At 40.9% G+C, this 20,380-nt stretch overlaps 1 protein-coding gene across 1 annotated transcript in view; it reads left to right on the top strand.

Moving 5' to 3' along the window:
- Positions 1-20,380, top strand: part of plce1 (phospholipase C, epsilon 1) — an 80,329-nt gene that overhangs the window by 55,477 nt on the left and 4,472 nt on the right. The window contains 27 exon segments of the mRNA XM_051066228.1: positions 106-212; positions 494-618; positions 703-847; positions 1,316-1,480; positions 1,668-1,782; positions 2,064-2,223; positions 2,342-2,464; positions 3,506-3,642; positions 3,759-3,997; positions 4,108-4,169; positions 4,373-4,538; positions 4,660-4,767; positions 5,196-5,312; positions 6,057-6,215; positions 6,674-6,809; positions 10,048-10,166; positions 10,606-10,723; positions 12,041-12,178; positions 12,896-13,186; positions 14,183-14,346; positions 15,758-16,019; positions 16,256-16,374; positions 16,710-16,838; positions 16,994-17,191; positions 17,524-17,784; positions 17,946-18,158; positions 19,552-19,663. Coding sequence (XP_050922185.1) covers positions 106-212; positions 494-618; positions 703-847; positions 1,316-1,480; positions 1,668-1,782; positions 2,064-2,223; positions 2,342-2,464; positions 3,506-3,642; positions 3,759-3,997; positions 4,108-4,169; positions 4,373-4,538; positions 4,660-4,767; positions 5,196-5,312; positions 6,057-6,215; positions 6,674-6,809; positions 10,048-10,166; positions 10,606-10,723; positions 12,041-12,178; positions 12,896-13,186; positions 14,183-14,346; positions 15,758-16,019; positions 16,256-16,374; positions 16,710-16,838; positions 16,994-17,191; positions 17,524-17,784; positions 17,946-18,158; positions 19,552-19,663 — 4,188 coding nt within the window.

The raw sequence follows: 20,380 nt of genomic DNA, 5'->3' as shown, positions 1-20,380 counted from the left end.
GCCCCGTGTCTTTTGTGCCACATACAATTTAAGCTGGTTGTAAATGTGTGTATTTGTAGCTTAACTACATTTCAAACATGTCATAAATGTATTGATTTATGGCAGGTAAGCCTCAGAGCGGAGGAGCTTCCCCTCCAGAACAACCACTGGGATTAGGACAGACTGTAGTGGCAGGACTGGCAGAGGGCCTGTTGGACCTAGGAGTGGTGAAGGTTTGTTGATAGTGATATTGTTTCGGTATCTAGACTGCAAAAGTCTCCACCTTTAGTCCTTGAAACTAGTGTAGAGATTTGTATTTGTATTTTTCTTAAAGCAAGTTTATACTGATGCCAGAAATATGAGCTGCATCACTCCAAATATGGTCATTCACTACTCATGATTTACAAAGGCGCATCAGAAGAATAGTCATTTATCTTGCAGGATTGTTTTGAAAAGCATTTGACAGTCAAAGCTGAGATTGCACTCATAATATTGTGTTTATTTGAACGTGCAGGCAGTGTTTCTGGGTCACCAAGGAGTGGATGTCCATGCGGTGTGTTTACAAAACAAGCTGAGCCAGATGACAGTGGAGGAGAACGGTCTCAGCCTCCTCTATGGTCTCAGCACCACTGACAACAGGTTTGTGCCTTGTTCCCAGCAGCATTCTGCTTTGAATTCCATTTCAGCACGTATTTTAACTGATCCCTTGACCACTGCCAATAGGCTTTTGCACTTTGTGGCCCCAAATCACACGGCACAAATGCTTCAGAAGGGCCTGTCGGAGTTGGTGAATGCAACCAGAAAATTAAAGAAGTTTCCTGACCAAAGGTTGCAGTGGCTGAGGAGGCAGTATGTCAGTCTGTATCAGGTAAGATAAATGATGTGTCCTTGACAAGACTTGTCTTTGCTTGCACACAGTCAATTCTATTAATGCCTGAAGTTTTTCAGCTATATTATATTTTTCTCTTTCAAGTATGTGTAGTAGGATTTTTTTTTCATTACTCTTTAAAGCTGAATACCCCAACTTTCACACGTGTCCCTAACACATTTTAGAAATCAAAGTAATGTTCCTCCTCTTAGCCATTTTTTGTCCGTTCATTTCATTTGAGAATTTTGCCTGAATTTCCCCAAGGACCTAAGAAAAACTGATGATCATGTGATTTTAACTGCACATCATTTTGAACAAGTTTCATATTTTAGCACACAAAGGATATCATGGAAACTTTCACTCACACAGAAACAAAAGATGAGCGGCCTTCAGCTAAAATTTGCCTGCGTTAACCCATGTGTTTGCCTCCTTTCTCTTTCTCTGTGCCCGTGTGTTTGTTTCTGTCAGGAGGATGGCAGGTACGAAGGCCCCACACTAGCCCAGGCCATTGAGCTGTTCGGCGGGCGCAGGTGGAGCATGAGCACAGGTGGAGCGGAGAAAGCTGGTGCCCAGAAAAACAGTCCACTGAGCATGAATGATAAGGCCAAGAAGAAGAAGAAGGTCCTTGTCAGGGTTAGTACATAGAGAGTTGTTGTTTTTTTTTTTTTTTGGGAAGAATTGAAGATCATTTTTAGGTTTAGGTGTTCAAGTCACAGTGCATTTAACTGTGGCTACCTACCGAATCTTACAGATTAAATTTTTGATGCTGAATACAGTTGTTGGTTTGTTTTTAACAAAGCATTTAAAATACTCAACACAGGGTGACAGTGGGGATGCCACAGATGACGAGATGGTGTCCAGGAAAACGCGGAGCTGTAAGGAGGGACTGTATCGGAACGGACCGGAGTCTGACAGCATCGACCAAGAAGATCCAGGTGACATTTTTAGGAACCACTTAAATTTATTGAAAAAAACAAAACTCTGTAGATGTATGCTGAGTGAAGACATAGCTAGATTACAAGTATAATAGATGACCAGGTGAAATTGCTGGGATTTTGTTTAGGAAATCCAGCAAAGGTGCTATAAATTTAATAACCAAAAAGAAAAGAAGAAAACCTAATTAAATAGTAAAGCAATCTTTACAGGTACTAATCCTGTAGTACTGTATTATGTCTGTATTATGTTTATTTACACTTATTCCTCTTTGCCTCCATAGAGGACAGCTTCCCTGGACCATTCTCTCTCTCATCCAATAAGAGCCCTGGATTGCTAGCCTCCTCTTCCTCCTCCTCTTCTTCCTCCAGCATGGCCGGGTCCAACCAGTCCCGTCCACAATCCTCTCCAATCCTTTCAGGAACTGCCAAGTCACAACCAGGGTATGTACATACCGTATATGAAGACTCGAGGTGTGAAACTTTGACCCACTGATCCTGACCTCCCTTTTTTCATTTGAGGCTAAGCTATTTTATTTTTGCTTTTCTCTCTGGGTTGCAGGGCATGGAGCAGCAGGTCGTGGCACGGTCGAGGTAAAGGCTGTTTCAAAGGCTTCCAGAACCTCATGATTTCTGACAGCACAATGAGCTTCATTGAATTTGTTGAGCTCTTCAAGTCATTCAGGTGAATAACAACCAAAAAAAAAAAACATTCTCCTAGATTCTGTGGAGTAAGATACTGTCCATAAAGCACATATTTACAAATCAACTTGTCTGGCCGAATTCAAAGTTTTAAATGTTTGATAAGTATGTTTCTGTTTCTGCCAAACGAAAACCTGGATCAAACACATTTTTCTGGTTACATGTAACCATCCAGTATTCAGTTATGGCCTGAAGCGTTGACATATGTATAGTGTGCATGTTCTGTTCAGCATTTCTGCTATCTCACTCCCTTGTTACATGGTTGTGTTTTCATCTATAGCAGCTAAAGACAGTAAGATAAAACAATTTCAGCAAATGCTTCTCAGTGTTATCATGCCTGAGATATTTTCCAAAGATTCTTCTCTGTAAAATATTTAGCGTCTATAATATTTTTTCCCTGTCAAATCAAAGGAAACAATGTTTTGCCTTGATAAGAAGTGGATTATTCTCATACCAGTCCTCCTACATTTCTTAGATTGTAGTGTTATCCTCTCATCTGCTGCCCGGCAGCCTCCTTTTAAATTCCACACTTGCTCAACCACAGCCATGCAGAGAAAATGAAACTACTTCAGCAGTGTCTCAAAAACCCTGCTTTAGTTCCTAAAGCTGAACTATACAGTATATTACAGTGACTTGTTAAAAAAGTTGACTGAGATGAACTCATGGAAGGTATGGCAAAATTACCTAATTTGACTTGAAAAAAGGGAAAAATAGAATATTATAGAACATTAAGATGTTAGTTGAATGCCAGTGTATGAATTGAAGTTTTTATTTCTTCCAACAAAAGAAATTCAAACTGGGTAATATGATGCAAAGTTCAAGTGCTCTGACTGCAAAATCAAAATCTAAATCACTTTTATTTCATCTTCAACAAGGGCTAAGGAAAAAAAAGAAGTTCTGTCTGCCTATTTAAGGCAACACTTCTGCACAAAAGAAGAAACTTGCATCTGTATTTGTGGACAAACAACCCGTCAGTGCAGGGTGGCTAAAATGGCTAAAAATCTGTGACTCATTTCTTTCGCAGTATCCGAAGCAGGAAGGATCTGAAGGAGCTGTTTGACACCTTCGCTGTCCCCTGCAGTCGATCAAGTCCAGAGTCGGCTCCTCTCTACACCAACCTCAGAATAGATGACAAGGACACGGGGCTACAACCAGACCTTGGTAAAATATACAGTTATATTCATTTAGACATTGTTAACAGACAAAAACATGTACAAAAACATCATATTCTCCTTATCTTCTCTCCCCCTCACCTAATCCCCTCCTCTCCTCTCCAGACTTACTAACCCGCAACGGCTCTGATCTGGGCCTGTTTATTCGGACGAGGCAGCAGATGTCGGACAACCAGAAGCAGATCTCGGACGCTATTGCAGCAGCCAGCATTGTGACCAACGGGACTGGAGTGGAGAACGCATCGCTGGGCGTCTTGGGGTTGGCTATCCCTCAGCTCAATGACTTTTTAGTTAACTGTCAGAGGGAGCACCTGAGCTATGATGAGATTCTCAGCATCATACAGGTAGGAGTCTGGAGCCCAGGAGGGACAACATTTACAACACGAGGAACGAGAAAACAGTAGATTCAAGGAAATAAAAGGTTGATCGATGATTTTTTTTTTTTCTCTTGCAGAAATTTGAACCTTCATCAAGCATGAGACAAATGGGCTGGATGTCATTTGAAGGTTTTGCAAGGTATAGTAAAAATTTAGATATTCTTTTCTGTGCTACTGGCAAGTTGATTTAAAATTTTTAAATAGAATTTCAGTCGTGAATCCTGCAAGACATTTTTCTGTAATACAGCATTTTGAAAAACAACTTACTCATGGCTCGCTAATTGTAATCAGTGCAATAGCATTGTGTATTGAAATCTAAGAATCCCTCTGTCCATGTACCAGATACTTGATGGACAAGGAGAACTTTGCTTCTCGTAACGAAGAATCTGAAATCAACCCGGAGGAGCTGCACTACCCTCTGTCTTACTACTACATTGAATCTTCTCATAACACATATTTGACCGGACACCAGCTCAAAGGAGAGTCCTCTGTTGAGCTTTACAGTCAGGTTAGTCAATTACTCACTGTGTTTTTACCCAGTATTTTAATATATATATATATATATTTCATCCATGACTCCTGTTGTTTTTTTATGTTCAAACTAAATTGTGCCTGTCTTGGTTACTCAGGTGCTGCTGCAAGGCTGTAGGAGCGTCGAGTTGGACTGTTGGGATGGAGATGATGGCATGCCAGTTATTTACCACGGACACACACTCACCACTAAGATACCCTTCAAGGTTAGAAGTGCATATGAATAATTAAATTCCAAAAAATGCACAATCCATTACTAGCTCTCTTTGCTTTCCGCTTTCATGCCTCATTGCATGGACATGGCAAAATTTTCCAGAACAGACCTATTTCTTCAAACATACAGCACTGCTGTACGATGTATTAATTTTGACAAAAGTTGTCCAGGCAAGAAACTCTGTTGTGTCAGAAAACAAAACACATTTTTAGGATACAGTTCAACTGGCATGAGTTCACCAGCTGGTTACCCTTCAGCGTTGTATCAGTGTTATTTATTTTATGTAATCAGAGTTGGACCCACACCTGTATTTAATTTCAATCTGCATTTATTGAACCTCAGTAGTATTGGTTTCCACAGTCACATATTTCACTTGAATCGCTGTTCTCTAAGAATGAAATCTCTCATATGATCCTCCAGGATGTGGTGGAAGCAATTAACCGGGCTGCGTTTGTCAATTCCGACATGCCCGTCATCCTGTCCATAGAGAACCACTGCTCCCTCCCGCAGCAACGCAAGATGGCTGAGATCTTCAAGGTACATTTCCCGTGTGTGGTTAGTTTGTTTCCTGACTGAACAGATGAACTTTGAAACTCCTTCTCACTCACCCAGTAGTACCACATTTTCAGCATTTTAATGCTAAATCCATGCAAGTAGAGTTTCATTGGAAAACTGCTTCCATCTTTGAGTTTAGCTAAGAGCGCTTGCCCTGTTCTCAGTAATACCCTGCTTTAAATAGTAAGATATACCTACAGCTTCACCTTTCTAGTCCAACCCCACTACTCTACCCCTCCACTCATTTGTTTCCCCTGACCAGATTTTCTCAGCTGCTCCGGGCATTCAAACTGGCAGACCTCCAGTCAGAGGCTTGCTTTTTTAATCTTCAGGCTACAATTGTCCCTTTCCTCTTCTTTTTTAAGTTGTATACTCAAGGCCACACATATCTGGGCACAACAGATACATCATAGAACATCATCGTGCTTTCATCTAAGAAAACTTCCCAGCGTTTCATCCTCCCTGGAGACTGACTTCTGAGCGGCTTGATAAAGAAAAGTCTTTGATGTTCAGACAGCTCTATGCCTCTGGGCAGCTTGTGTCACCACTGGGCTTGTTTATTTGTTATGCTGTTTTGTGTTGATAAAAGCACTTTCATTTTTTCCTGTTGTTGTGGATTCCTCTACAGCTTCTAGATATTCTTCTCCTCCTTTCAGTTGGCATTGTGGTCTGTTGCGTACCACAGATCGATGACTTTTCTATCATGTTTGAATTTGCATCCGCTAGACGGTGTTTGGGGAACGTCTTGTGACCCGCTTCCTCTTTGAAAGTGACTTCAGCGATGACCCTCACCTGCCGTCGCCGCTGCAGCTGCAGGGGAGGATCCTCCTCAAGAACAAGAAGCTGAAAGCCCATCAGGCACCAGTGGACATACTCAAACAAAAGGTTAAGGAAAGAGACATATACACACACACACACACACACACACACATATATATATATATATATATATATATATATATGAACATGTACATTATTTATATCTAAACTATCCTTTAATGGTCCTCTCAGGTACCATTAGTATATTGAATATTTAGCACTGTTCATTAGAGTGCTGTAACACATAAATAATAGATGCTAATGTCCTCAAATGTACATCTCAGCACACCATTTTCACTCAGTTTACCTTGCAAATGGTGCGCTTCAGTGTATACGCACTATAGATATCTGCAGATAAGGGCTTGTGTATTGTACAAGGTGATGGGTAGATATATATCATACTTCAGGTGCAGGTTTATCTTGTTTAAATATTAGTTCTTCTTGCACATGGTTTTTACCTGAGATTACTCCCACTTTGCAACCTTTTCTCTTGTTTTTCTTACAATATTTGAACCTTTTCACAGGCTCACCAGCTGGCCCACATGCAGGCCCAGGCTAGCAACGGGTCGCCAGGGGTTACTTCGCCTGGCAACCACGCCAATGAGGAGGAGGAAGAGGAAGAAGACGAGTACGACTACGACTATGAGTCTCTATCAGATGGTAAGGATAACGGTGGGGTTGTAATGAGACAAATACTTATTTCAGCTGAATCTCAAATGAACTTAAGGACGTACAAGTTTTCCATGGATTGTCAGACTAAAATACCACATAAATTATATGTTGATTCTTATGTTGTAACCCTTAAATCAGCTTCTGTTCACCTTTATTTTGTCTTTTCAACACTTTATGTTGACACCCTATTTTCACTCCCTTCCTGTCCTATCTTATCTTGCCTGCTTTCCACTTAGCTGATGTCCTCACAGCCTCTACTGCCTCGTATGGCCTGGAAGGTAAATGCACGGCTCTGATGTGCCTCTCAGTACCAGTGTTTTCCTCAAATTTTGTTTTGCAGTGGTAGCTGGCGGTCTCTCGCTAATTCATTTTGTCTTTATTATGTTGGAACATTCACATCATACTATTATCCTTCTTCGTATCCTTATATGGTTATTTAAAGGCGATCCCGATAAACACTGACCTTGCTATTGAATTTTTAAGGGGAAATTATGACTCCTTGATGCAAATGTACAGTTGGCTGTCTACCACTGCAGAATAACTACAGAGGAAACACAGGTGTGTGGATGTTCAAGTGATGTGCACCGCTTCTCTAAACTGATTCTTGTCTGTGCCAGTATACTGTATGAGCTGCTAGCTTTTTGCTTGTGTGGACAAATTAAGGTGGTGTACTTAACTGCAGCTATCTTGCATGGGAACCAGCAGTTCTCGTGTTTGGAGCCTTAGTATGATTCATAGCAAAAAATGTATTATGGAGGTTGTATTGTTTTATGGGACTTGATAAATGAGAATGTGCTAACACTCAGGGACTGAACTGATGACCTGTGTTGCAAGACATCCTCCCTCACCCTCTACTGTAGCTAGCAAAATAAAGACAACTAGCATTGACACTAGCAGAGAAGTTATGTTCTGCTCTACTTTGCAATTGCTCTAATATGTAATGGTGTTAGAATCTCTTTAGGGTGTCATCCTGGCATATTTATCACTACTGGATTGCTAACAATGGATAGTCAGAGACATCAGGAGTGTTTGCTATGACGTACATTTGTTTTATCGCTATTACGTAATTGCAATAATACGACAAGCATCCCAACCTGCCCAACTTGCCACAGCAGCTTTTCTTGTGCCATGCGTCAATGCAAGTGACTTTGTTAATATGAAGTCTATGTATTCATCACCCAAAATTACTTCTACTTTAAATCAAATTCCCTCACTGTGACCACTGTATATAGAGTAACAAGGGTGTTGTGTTTTGATAGCAATTGTGATGTGAGCTTGCATTGTGGCCTGTAGATGTCGTGCTTTTATGTATCTTTCATTGACCTGTATTTAAACACAGTGCTTAGTCAGACCAGGATGGGACCACTGCATATACCTCTACACTATATTGATCATCTTTAAAAGATGTATAATTTTGAATGGCATCAAATTTGGGTGTGGTGTAGAAAAAAAAATTCATTTCAGTCAGTGTTTTAACAATACGACGTCTGCATGCTTTCTCTTTCTCCCACAAACACATCACCTCCCTTCCTCCACCCCTCTGTGTGCTATACTGTATTTGTCTGTGACCTCGCTAGTGGCTGGGCAGGCTCATCAGGGAAACAAAACAAAGCCATCTGGTTTCTCAGGCCCTACGCTGCCCCCGCACTAAAAAACAGACCAGGGGAAACTACCCTGTCCCGGTCCCAGTCCCAGCTCCACTCCCTCCTAATCCCTGCCCTCTGCTTGTCCCTGTCGGAAGAACTTACCGGTCATGGACCTTTTAAAAAACGTTTCTCATATCTAAACCTCACAGTGTGGCTAAATGTGGCTACTTACCCCTTTTGCAAACGCTCTTTTAGTCAAATATTAACCTACCAGTTAGTAGACATCCTGACCAAATAAACCACCCTCCACCCTGACTGTCTCCATTTGACCATACATGATTGGGACTCAACATCAGTTGGCCCAGAAAAAACAAACACTTGAGTGCTAAGCTGCCACCATCCCTTGTTTAACTGTAGCTCCGTCCAGTCCCAGTCTGGTCCAACTCATTTCTCTGGCTACTGTCTACAGCACGACATTCAAGGTCAACTCTTTTCCTCAACCCTTTTCTAAGGAAGACATTCCAAATGACGGCATTTAAACAAATTAGCTATGATAGAAAAAATGCCCTTTTAAGCTGATGTGTTTGTGATGTGGTTTTGGCTGCGATTAATGTGTAGGCGGAATGGGAGCAAAGGGAAGAACTCCCTACTGTTGCTCCTGTTTACAGTTGATAGACATTGCCTTGAACACCAGCAAGGAGGGGTCTTTGTGGGCTTTTGCTTGGGAACGTGCATAACTCTGCAAGTAGCTAGGGATGTACTAGATAACTGCTGATGCTTTTCCCTTCTCCCTTCTCTAATTGCTCCCACCTGCTTAAAGGTTTCCTCCCACTTGAGATGGATGAGATACAGACGAGCTACAATTACAAAATAAAAGTCCTCTAAAAGACGTAGTTAATCTCTGAATGAAATGCAGAACCGCTGTGGAGTTTGAGAGTTATTCTTCTTTGAAAATTAGATACCCCCAGGATATCAGAGAAGTCTTTTTGGTCTGAATATAAAAAACAGCATAACAAGAAAAACCCAGTTACTCTCCTGAAATAAAGTCAGTATTTGTTTTTACAAGAAGTAAATTCCCAGATGAATTTACCTCTTGTGATATATGTCTTACTGGTGACTTAACAGATACTACATCAAGAGCAACTGGGCCACCAATGGAAAGTTTTATTTTTATGGATATTTGTCAGGTCAGTTTTTGCTGGATCCAATGTTGTCATAAAGATTATGTATTGGAGATAGTGTTCAGGGATTACATTCATTGTGCTTTGCATGTGTCTAACTTGTAAATTTATTAGTGTGGGTCTAAAAAAAAGAAATGGGTCTTTAAGGACAGAGGTTGGGTGTTAGCTTGCTTGATTGACAGATGTCTTTCACACCAATAATGGTGGTTGCATGCAGACATGAGTGTTTTTTTTCCAGTGGTTCAAAATCTTGTTTTATCAGTTAGCTTGTGAAGGATCTGTTTGTTTTTGATGCTTGATTGAGGTAACAATTGCTGAGAAAGTGCCCTTAGGGATAATACGCCTTAGCTCTCTTTTGGCAACTAAACAAGTTAACAGGTTTGGCTGGTGTACATCCCAGGTATCATCTGTTTTTATTTATTTATTTTTTTTAAATAATTTGTTGTTTTGTCTGTGTAGATAACATCCTGGATGACAAGCCAGAGGGGAAGAGCTCAGCAGACAAGGAAGAGCAACCTGTTGACGAAATACCAAAGAGGATGAAGAAGACCGACAGTGCCACGCAGAGCAAAGGAAAGGTAGAGAACTACAGTATTAAATTGGCCTAATTGCTACAATTGTATCAACACTGAATCACTTGACTTGTACAATTAAACATATTTCCACACAGGAGCCCATTGTATAGCTCCTAGTTTATTTTGACTGTTTGGATTCAAGCCAGTGCTTATTAGTAATTTATTTTGCTCTCATTTTCTTAAATATTTTGCTGGGAAATGATATCAAAGACTTACAAATATGTTGAAATCAACATAGATGAGTAAAAATAAGACAGGAAATGTTAAGTTGTAAAAACATGAAATTTGGATAGGAATCTAGCATCTAGCCCTGCTGCTTTGTTCCTACTCTCTTCTGTCTGTGTCTCTGTGAAGTTCAGCCCATGCTCCAATAGTCACTGTCTCTTCAAGTAAAATATTGTAAACTGTGTTTTTCATGTCCCGTGTCTCCCTGTACTTGTAGGTGTTCGACATGGAGTTGGGCGAGGAGTTCTACCTTCCTCAGAACAAGAAGGAGAGTCGACAGATTGCTCAGGAGCTGTCTGACCTCATCATCTACTGCCAGGCTGTGAAATTCCCCGGTAGAGAATATTTTATCATTCACTCTCTTTGTCAGACACAGTCCTTCTTTCACGTGACTGTATGCTCCCCTTTTCTCCTGCATGCATTCTTTTCCCATCACAAAGTGATTTATCCTCTGTCAAAGTCTTTCTTCCACCCTCTCTTCTTTTATTTCTGACACGCTGTCATTTTCATCGACTCCTCTCTTCTGTCTTGTCCTGCTCTAATCCACTCCCATGTTATATTTAAGAGGTCAAACCTTTCCCCATGTTTTAGAATGCTTTTTTCATTGCACGACATTTAATATCCCTGTGTTACACTCCATTCCTCTCCCACACAGGACACCCACTAAGATGATGAATCTCTTTCTCCCCATGGGAAAGATATGGTTTCTTTTTTGTGTTGTCAGTACTGCAACAGCACGACGGCAGTACAGTTGTCATGTACTGTTCCTTAAGGAAACAGATTTGGTATAAATTTAACCTAGGACACCGCTTTCTCCCAGTTTTAACTGTCTATCTTTAAGCGGACCTGTCCCTCATAAAATGCCTCTTATTTCCTCTATCCTAATTCTTTTGCTGCCATTTATCTCAAATATTTCTTTTTGTCTTATCTCCTCTTTCCTCCCTCAAGTGTCCTCTCCTCTGCTTGTCTCCTCTTTTCTTTACGTGACATCTGCCCTTATAAACCCGCCCGTGTTTCCACTGGTATTTTATTTGTTTACTGTTTCCAGGGACCTGAGATCTGAGAAAAGAGAAGACAGGGAAGCTGGCCCAGTTCAGACAGACAGACAGACAGACAGACAGACAGCAGACTGGTTGCTGTGCTCACTGTTTGTTGTGTGGAGTGATTTCAGATGGACATGCTACTTCTAAAAACTTGTGTCCAAACGTTTAAATCAGTTTAAAGATCATGGTGCGTTTCTCGTCTTATATATTTTTGGGAAAGGAGACAGAGATTTGATACCAAATAAGAGGTATCTTAAGATGAATAACATTGGAATGTGTTACATGCAACATTTTTGCATAAATAGATCTTCAATTTAATGACATTCGTTTTATTACCATTGACCTTAGTAAAGATTGGAATCTATTCAAAACAGCTCTTTAAAGCAAACACACTTTAAGTGACGCCTGCAAGACAGAGGAGCAACATCCTCATTATGATGAAGTGGCAGCTTTTAGAGAAAATTATTCCTGCATTTAGTGAAACAAATTGAAAATAAGACAAGAGAGCCACACTGGTCATCGTCAACATCGTTGTGGGGTCCCCAGTCTGCCTGCATTTCATTATTGACCACAGTCTCCTCTGTTTGCCTGTTGTGTGTGGGAACCCAGGCTTGTCCACACTGTCTCCGGCCGGCTCTGGCAGAGGGAAGGACCGGGGAAAGAGCAGGAAGTCCATATTTGGCACAGCTCCTGCTCGCAGCAGTGCAGCAGGGGAGGTCATGATCCAGAGCCGCACCCCTGGGAAAGGTACGCAAGGCCGAGGGGGTGCTGACTCTTAGTCAGACTCTTAGACTCTTAGTATGAGTGTGTGGGTGTGTGTGAGTAAAAGACAGATTTAGTAGTATATGTATTTTTATTCCATTTTATTTATGTTTCTGAGATGTTTTGAAAACTGTAAATATTACTGAGGAAGAGTGGGTGGATGTGTATTTGAATATGTATGTAACCAGCAAAAGAATGAAGGGCTCCCACTTAAATACTGACATCCATCTAAGTAGATTCATAAGTGCAGATTAAAATGGGTGCAACTAAATGTGGAAAAAATTGATTGGACAAGCAGCTTAAACACTGTTATGGCTGTATGAGAACCAAAGAATACAAGCCTATTTTAGTCAAAATTCTTTATTTTGTGTGCAAAATTTCATGCTGTGATGAACTGAATATTGACTCAGCACTTCCTATTATTGCCAGGAAGTCCATGTTTGTTTTCCTACTCTAAATGATTTTTTCTGAAGGTATTATTCAGAACTTGATAAGCAACAATAAAAATTTAAGTTTTGGGAAAACATCCCTCCGCATTCATTAAAAGTTTAACTCTCAAAAACTACTATCATACTTTGGTTTAGATATTTCTAAATCCTGTTTGGGGCTCAGAGCTGCTCTAACTTTGGCAGAAAATGTTGTCTCTACGTTTTTTCCCCCCGCTGATTGAGAAAATGGGTTCTCTCTCTGTCCTGCCTCCAGGTGGCACTGAGCGGCTGAGCTGGGAGGAACAGCAGACGTCTCCCGTCCTCAACCCGCCCACCTCTCTCAGCGCCATCATCCGCACGCCCAAGTGCTACCACATCTCCTCCGTCAACGAGAATGCCGCCAAGCGCCTATGCCGGCGCTACTCTCAGAAGCTGATCCAGCACACGGCGTGCCAGCTGCTCAGGACGTACCCGGCTGCCACCAGGATCGACTCAACCAACCCAAACCCTCTGCTCTTCTGGTTGCATGGCATCCAGCTGGTGGCGCTCAACTATCAGACTGATGGTGAGGACGGTGTGAGATGATTTTCGCTTTTTGCAAGTCACCACTTCTAACTTCAACAGCACTTTCTAGGAGTTTGGCAGTTTGCAAACAAACATTACTCGTTTTTTTTTTGTTGTTTTTTTTTAAATAAAATGTCACATAGTCCCAAATAGTAACCAGCAGAAGATAAAGTGACTAATGCAGATTGTACTCTACTCTAAGGCTTCCTCTGTATGATAATGTTATCTTTTCACAACTTTGCAGAGCCTCAAGATTAGCTGAAAAGCTTTAATTCTTGGTGAGCCAGTGCAGCCCATTTTCCACAGGACAAAAACTGGAAATTTCACATTATAAGAGGAGTCTGTGTTATATCTTTGAAAAGTGACAGATAAAACTATTTCCTATTGTGCTTTAAGAAATTGTTTATCCCAAAGTGCTCTGCTGTGATATTTTTTCCCCTCCTTTTCACTTTTCTGTTTCTTCTTAATTCTCTCTGTCTCCTTGTCTCTCTTTTTTCTTTTTCCCTTTCTTTCAGCCTTACTTCCCTCTAGCATTCTACTCTTTTCTCATTTGTCTGTACCTCTCCACCCCGTCTCTATTGTCTGTGTTCCCTGTCTGAACTCAGACAGATGAAGTTATTTTCTGTAAAAATCTCTCTTCCTCTCTTTCATTCTTTTATGATCCTTGTCTCTCTCCCTTCCTTTTCTCTCTTTATGTCTCTCATCCCCTCTTGTTTTTCTATCTTTCTCTCCTTCTCAAATTCTAATGTCATTTTTTTTCCAACAGGAATCAAAACACGATCACCCAGTTGCATGCCGGTTTTGTTCACAGGCCACTCTTTCAGTCTGGTCAAACAAAGAAAATCACTCCAGTTAAGAATACTCTACCTTGATAATCTTTATCTTTTATTGCAGTTTTTGTCAAAGCTGCTAAAGTGGACTTGAGATTTTAGATTATAGCTGTTTGCCCAAGTGCTAATTGATAGCAAAATTGATTGCCCCTTTCTCTTCTTCCCAGACCTGCCCATGCAGTTGAACACAGCTTTGTTTGAGGCCAACGGGGGCTGCGGCTACGTACTGAAGCCGGCGGTGCTGTGGGACCGGAGCTGCTCACTTTATCAGCAGTTCTGCCCGATGGAGAGAGACGTGGAGAAAATGAGCCCTGCTGTCTATTCCCTCACTGTGAGTTAAAATGATATATGGAGCAGAATAGAGCATCGATCAGAATAACTGCTTGATCCTCAATTTCTCTCTGCACTTTCATCCTCCCTCCTTTTGATCCACACCTTTAGCTCCTTGCTGATTCAAATATTTTCCTACTTATTTATTTTTTACTGTCAGTTTGAATTCCAGGAGTGTTGCATATTCATTTTCTTAGAGGAATCATAATACAGCTACTTGGATTTGCAAAGCGTTGTTATTTGCAGAAAATATTGTAACAGGGTGATGCTGCTTTTATAAAACATTTACAGTCTCAATTTCAGTAAAAAAATGTTTTGTAAATGCATTTTATAAGTGTCCCAAGTATTTAATATTGATTTGTATCTCTACATACACAATCCCAGTTCATGAAGCTTTCTTTGGCTTGTTTCTATCTTTCACCTACATACTTGTACGACTGCACAGATATTACAACTCCTATTAGGTCCATTAAGGCGTGTTTGGACAGTTTTATTGTAAAGTGATCTGTATGTTTTCGTTATTTGACAGTCATGAAGGCCACCCAGTTAATTCCATATACCAGTGAATAAGAACAGGACCTCATAAAGCTCTGCACACTCTGTCTAAAAATCCCCCCTCCCCTGTCTCCATTTATTTTTCTCTCTGTACTTTATCACTTTGCATCGGTCATTGCACACTGTTTGTACAAATGAACAATGAAAGCCTGAACATTACTGCAGTAGATCCCGTTTTGGAAGTCTGTAAGCTCTGTGTGTGAACTGTAGATTTTCTTTTTTGGCATCCCCACCATAAAGACTAGAAGTTATAGTCTTAGAAGGCAGAAGTGAAATTGGGAACAAATACTTAATAGTTTCATGTCATGACCAAATTATAATCAACATAAAAGTAAATGGCATATTGTAAATAACAATCATGTCACAAAGCTCCATAATAAACTGAGTAAATAGCAACTTAATTAATGTAAGGAAAGACAAAACAAAATTATGTTGCAGATCCTGGTTCTGCTGCCTTTATTTGCTATAACATTCTTCGCTAGTTGCACTCTTTATCTGCTGACATTAATGATCATCTGTCAGGTTCAGTTCATCAACAATCACAATCATCTGGCAAAACCAGCAGTACAAACAGAGGGATAATCTAACACTCATAAAACCTGTGTGTGTGTGTGTGTGAGAGAGAGAGAGAGAGAGAGAGAGAGAGATCTGAAGTTGAGTCTTTGTTGGCAGGTCAGAGTGACTCCACTGACTTGTTTGGCTTCAGGCCTGCTTAGGCTTTAATCAAATTAACTGAAAGCATGTTTGATTTAGAGACCAGGGGTAATGTAAAAAGAATCTTAGTGTTGCTCATACACGGGGATCATTACTGTTAGTCATTCATCGTATCGCACCTTCTCTCTTCTTTTTACTTTCAGATCGTCTCCGGCCAGAACGTTTGTCCCAGCAACAGCGCCGGCAGCCCCTGCATCGAGGTGGACGTTCTGGGCATGCCCGTCGACAGCTGCCACTTCCGCACCAAACCCATCCACCGCAACACCCTCAACCCCATGTGGAACGAGCACTTTCAGTTCACCGTGCACTTTGAGGAGTTGTGCTTCCTGCGTGTCGCCGTGGTGGAGAACAACAGCTCCCAGACTACTGCTCAGAGGACTCTGCCTCTGAAAGCCCTCAAACCAGGTGGGTGTCTCAGATGCTGTAGAGAAGATAAAAGGATGGATATAAATCAGTTACAGCATTCAGCTGTAGTAGTGTGTAAACTTTTAGCAAACTTGATTATGATATGCATAAAAGGGGTAAGGTGCTCCTCATTAGATTATCGAATAATAACTCAGCCTATCTCAAGGTACTAAAAAGTTTGAATCCTGTACATTTTCAGGATGGTAGTAAAATATGTTTGTTGGTGTGTGTTTCAGGTTACAGACACGTCCAGTTGAGGACACAGCATAATGAGCCACTTGAAGTGTCCAGTTTATTTATCTACAGCCGCAGAACAGAGGAAGGTCCCACAGGAGGCGCCACTCCCTCATCCTTGGTAAGACTTACTCAGGTCAGGTATTGAGATTGCAGGGGTTTACCCCAGGTTTGATCTCTTAACTGCACTTTTAAAATGTCAAAACCCTATAAAGTCACAGACTTCTTAATATTTTATTTTAATAGTTTATAGTGTAGACTGCAATGCAAGAGTGATCAAAGAAATCCTGCTGGCACTGTAAGCAGCATCCTTACTGTGAATCCAGCTCGCTTTGATTTTGCTTCATCATACTGTCTAAACAGAAAGCGAGAGAGACTGCCTAATAAATCAGAAATGTCATGACAATACGTTTCATAGTAACCTGCTACCTTGCACCTCTCCTGCTCTCCATGCAGCTGTTCAGTTCAGAGGAGAAATGTGCGTCCCAGCAGCACCAGGTGACGGTGCATGGAGCTCCTGGTCCTGAGCCCTTCACTGTGTTCTGTGTTACTGAGCAGACGACTGCCAAACAGCTGCTGGACACGGTTAGCAACTTAGAAATAAAGATTAATGATGCTTGAATAATGTGATTGCAGCCTTAGAGGAAGAAACTCCCAGACGCACATCCATGTCTGACTCTTAAGAGATTTCTTATTTTTCATATTGAGTCCTAAAGGTTTTTCCTCTCACCTTCTCACAGGTCGTAGCATCTGCAGGGAACCCGCCCGATTACTTCCTTTGCGAGGAGAGGGTTCCTCTGTTGAAGGAGCGCAGTGAGGTGAAGCGTTGTGCTCAGTATCGACCTCTGGCACCTGAAGAGGAGGTGGTCAGACTGGTCTACAGCTGGAGCACTGAGGAGGGATATGTGGGGAGGATTTGCCTCAAAACAAGAGAGGAGGTATGTACAGTCTTTTTGTCAAATGAATTTAACCCGATGCATTAGAAGATATAAGGGTCTGGGAAAGTAAAAAATATATTTATGTGTTTGAATTGGTTTGAACTGAGTTTAATGTTTCAACTTATCTGCTGACTTATTTAAAGTCTTTATGTTGATATAACCTGTTATCCAAATTACTGTTATTAAATTTAACCTAAAACTCAATTGATGCCATACACTGCATATTTTGTGTGGTCAATTATGTAGACTGTGGTTCCCCCTTGTGGTCATCCTATAGAATTAATGATGTACTGGTGCTGTTTTACATGTGTTGCTCTGATTTATTCTTGCAGAACTTAAATGAGAAGAACACAGTGCTGGAAGGAGAGGAGGAGGTGATTGTAGGGAGTAGAGAAGGAGCAGGAGGAGGGGGAGGGGGAGGAGGAGGAGGAGGAGCAGGAGCAGGAGGAGGAGGAGGAGGAGGAGGAGGAGGAGGAGCAGCAGCAGGAGAGGATGATATGTTCTTTGTCCAAGTCCATGAAGTTTCACCAGAGCAACCACACACCGTGATCAAGGCTCCACGCTACAGCACAGCACAGGACATCATACAGCAGGTGAGGACATTCAGCTGATTTACGTTGTTAAATCTCTGAGAATGCAAAATCAAGTAAGTTTAAGTTTAATTAATAATATATATAAATATATTACAAAAGCACACAAAATAAGGCTGTGTGTGTCTAAAGTGCTGTTGCCTCCTTTTCCCTCTATTGATCAGACTCTGTTGAAGGCCAAGTATTCCAATAGTATCCTATCAAACCCCAATCCATGCGACTACGTCCTGATGGAGGAAGTTACCAGGGACGTGGGCTCTAAGAAGTCCTCCGCTGCCAAGCCTTTGCAGCGGATGCTTCTGGATCACGAGTGTGTCTACCAAGCACAGAGTCGCTGGCGAGGAGCGGGAAAGTTCATTCTTAAACTGAAAGAGCAGGTAGCTCTACACATAGTTACTGGTTTTCAGTGACTTTTTATTTTTTTTATTTTCCATGGTTTTATTTTACAATTCTCCTCTGAAAATTGCACAACCAACACCTTGGTGTACTGAGGTCTTGCACGTGTAGGTGTACTGAGGTCTTGCACTTTATAAATGCAAATAATATGGACTGCAAAGTACATCAAAAATTAGACAGTTTCTGCTTTGAATGTTCTTGCAAGAACTCAGATTGACCTATTTCTAACTGTTTATGCACTTCGCAGCTAATCCATGCTGTTGTGTGATAACCATTGTATGATGGATTGCATGTGATCTTAATCTATCGCTGCTTCCCTTGTTTTTAACCCTCTGTTGTGTGCACCAATGATGTGTGTTTTTGTTTACAGTGCAGTGTTATGTTTTGTCTGCTTATCTTATTGTGTTTTTAAATGTTGCATATTGGTCAGTATTTATTTTATTTATTCATCATCCTTTTACATCCAAGTTCACAAGACGTTTGAAAAAACACATTTCAGAAAACAAAAGAAAGAAAAAAGAATAACTTGTCTCGCAATATCAAACATGTCTTTTTATATATGCATTAGTATTTCTATTAGTAAATCAAATTTAGGGATATTGTTCTGTTGTCGTTATTAAACTCTCTCATAAGAATCAAACTCATGTCGTCAGTATCATCGAGCAGACCTCTTAAAAGCCTGAGCTGTTTGGTCTGATGCTTGAGTGTTATTTCTTCCAGCCTTTGAGTGTTTGTATTTGATCTTTAACTTCAAATGTCATTGCCTCCCTTAAGAATCAAACTCATATCCTCAGTATCACCAAGCAGGCCTCTTAACAGCCTGAGCTATTTGGTGCGATGCTTGACACTTATTTCTTGAGCCGTGGAGCGTTTGTATTTGATCTTTAACTTTAAAATTCTATGCCTCTCGTAAGAATCAAACTCTTGTCCTCAGTGCCAGTCAGTATCACCAAGCAGGCCTCTTGACAGTCTAAGCTATTTGGTGTGATGCTTTAGTGTTATTTCTTCCAGCCTTTGAGTGTTTGTATTTGATCTTTACCTTCAAAATTCATTGCTTCTCATAAGAATCAAATCCACATCTGCAGTATCACCAGGCAGGCCTCTTAAAAGCCTAAGCCTAATAGCATTTTCCTCATTATCAACAACTTTTGGTATTTGATAAAAGTGATTTGTTAGTCTTGCTGCATTTCGCTGACGTCAAACATGTTGTTCAATGACCTACCTCACTGAATAAAGGTTAAGCATTAAAACTAATTAACTTTTGAGTGCCAAATATGTGTCTTTTGTAAATTATTAAGAAGAAAACTACTCAAAAGCCTCACATGGCACATTTCTTTACGCATTTCAATAACATGAATCTATTTCTGCTTCCAGGTGGTGCGAGAGGACAAAAAGAAAGTAATTTCCTTCGCCAGCGAGCTCAAGAAGTTGACCAGTCGGAGCCGCAGCATGACGACTGGCAACGGTGTGGACTGTCCTGCCCAGAGTAAGGATGATAGAGCTGCATGCTGTGTGGCTCTGACAGAGCTCCAGGAGTGAGGCTCACACTCTGCCTGCTGTCTGTGCATGGAAAGGCAACAGAGGTACCGTATGTTGTCTCTAACATCTAACATTGAAAAACAGAAAAACTTAATGTGTGGAAAATAATTCATTTCATTCTTTCATTCTTTATCTATACCGCTTATCTGTTAAGGGTCGTGGAGGTGGGGGGTGGGGGGCCTGGAGCACTGCTTACCACTGCAGGTTATGTGTAGAAGTCAACTGGATTTTGGTTTATTTGAGATGTAACATATGATGGCAAAACTAAAACTGAGTAGCATAAACAATCACATGACAAGGTCCATTTTGGAGCTGTTCTGGAACTCCCTTCCTCTTCCATCACATCAAGTCATCTCACAGTAATCAAAAAATTGTAGGTGTTTGGATTTCCATTTTTCTGAGCACTTAAGCATTATGTGTGACATAACTGAAAGCCCCAGAACAGTGACTAAATGGAGCCTTAATGGTGAGATTGTTTTATTAAGTACAGTTCTAAGGTCAAGAATGAACTTTTAATCTCAAATAGGTTTGACTATGATTGACATGTAAAGGCAAAGCATGGCACTCTGGATCAGGTCTGTTCTTAAGGAATTGTCAGCTATAGAAGAGGTCTGCAATGAGCAGCTTAATATGAGTTTCAGTACTTTAAAAATATGTCAAGGGG

Source organism: Lates calcarifer, linkage group LG23 (assembly GCF_001640805.2).
Source record: "Lates calcarifer isolate ASB-BC8 linkage group LG23, TLL_Latcal_v3, whole genome shotgun sequence".
Lineage (NCBI taxonomy): Eukaryota > Metazoa > Chordata > Actinopteri > Centropomidae > Lates > Lates calcarifer.
This window is presented reverse-complemented; position numbering and strand designations above follow the sequence as displayed.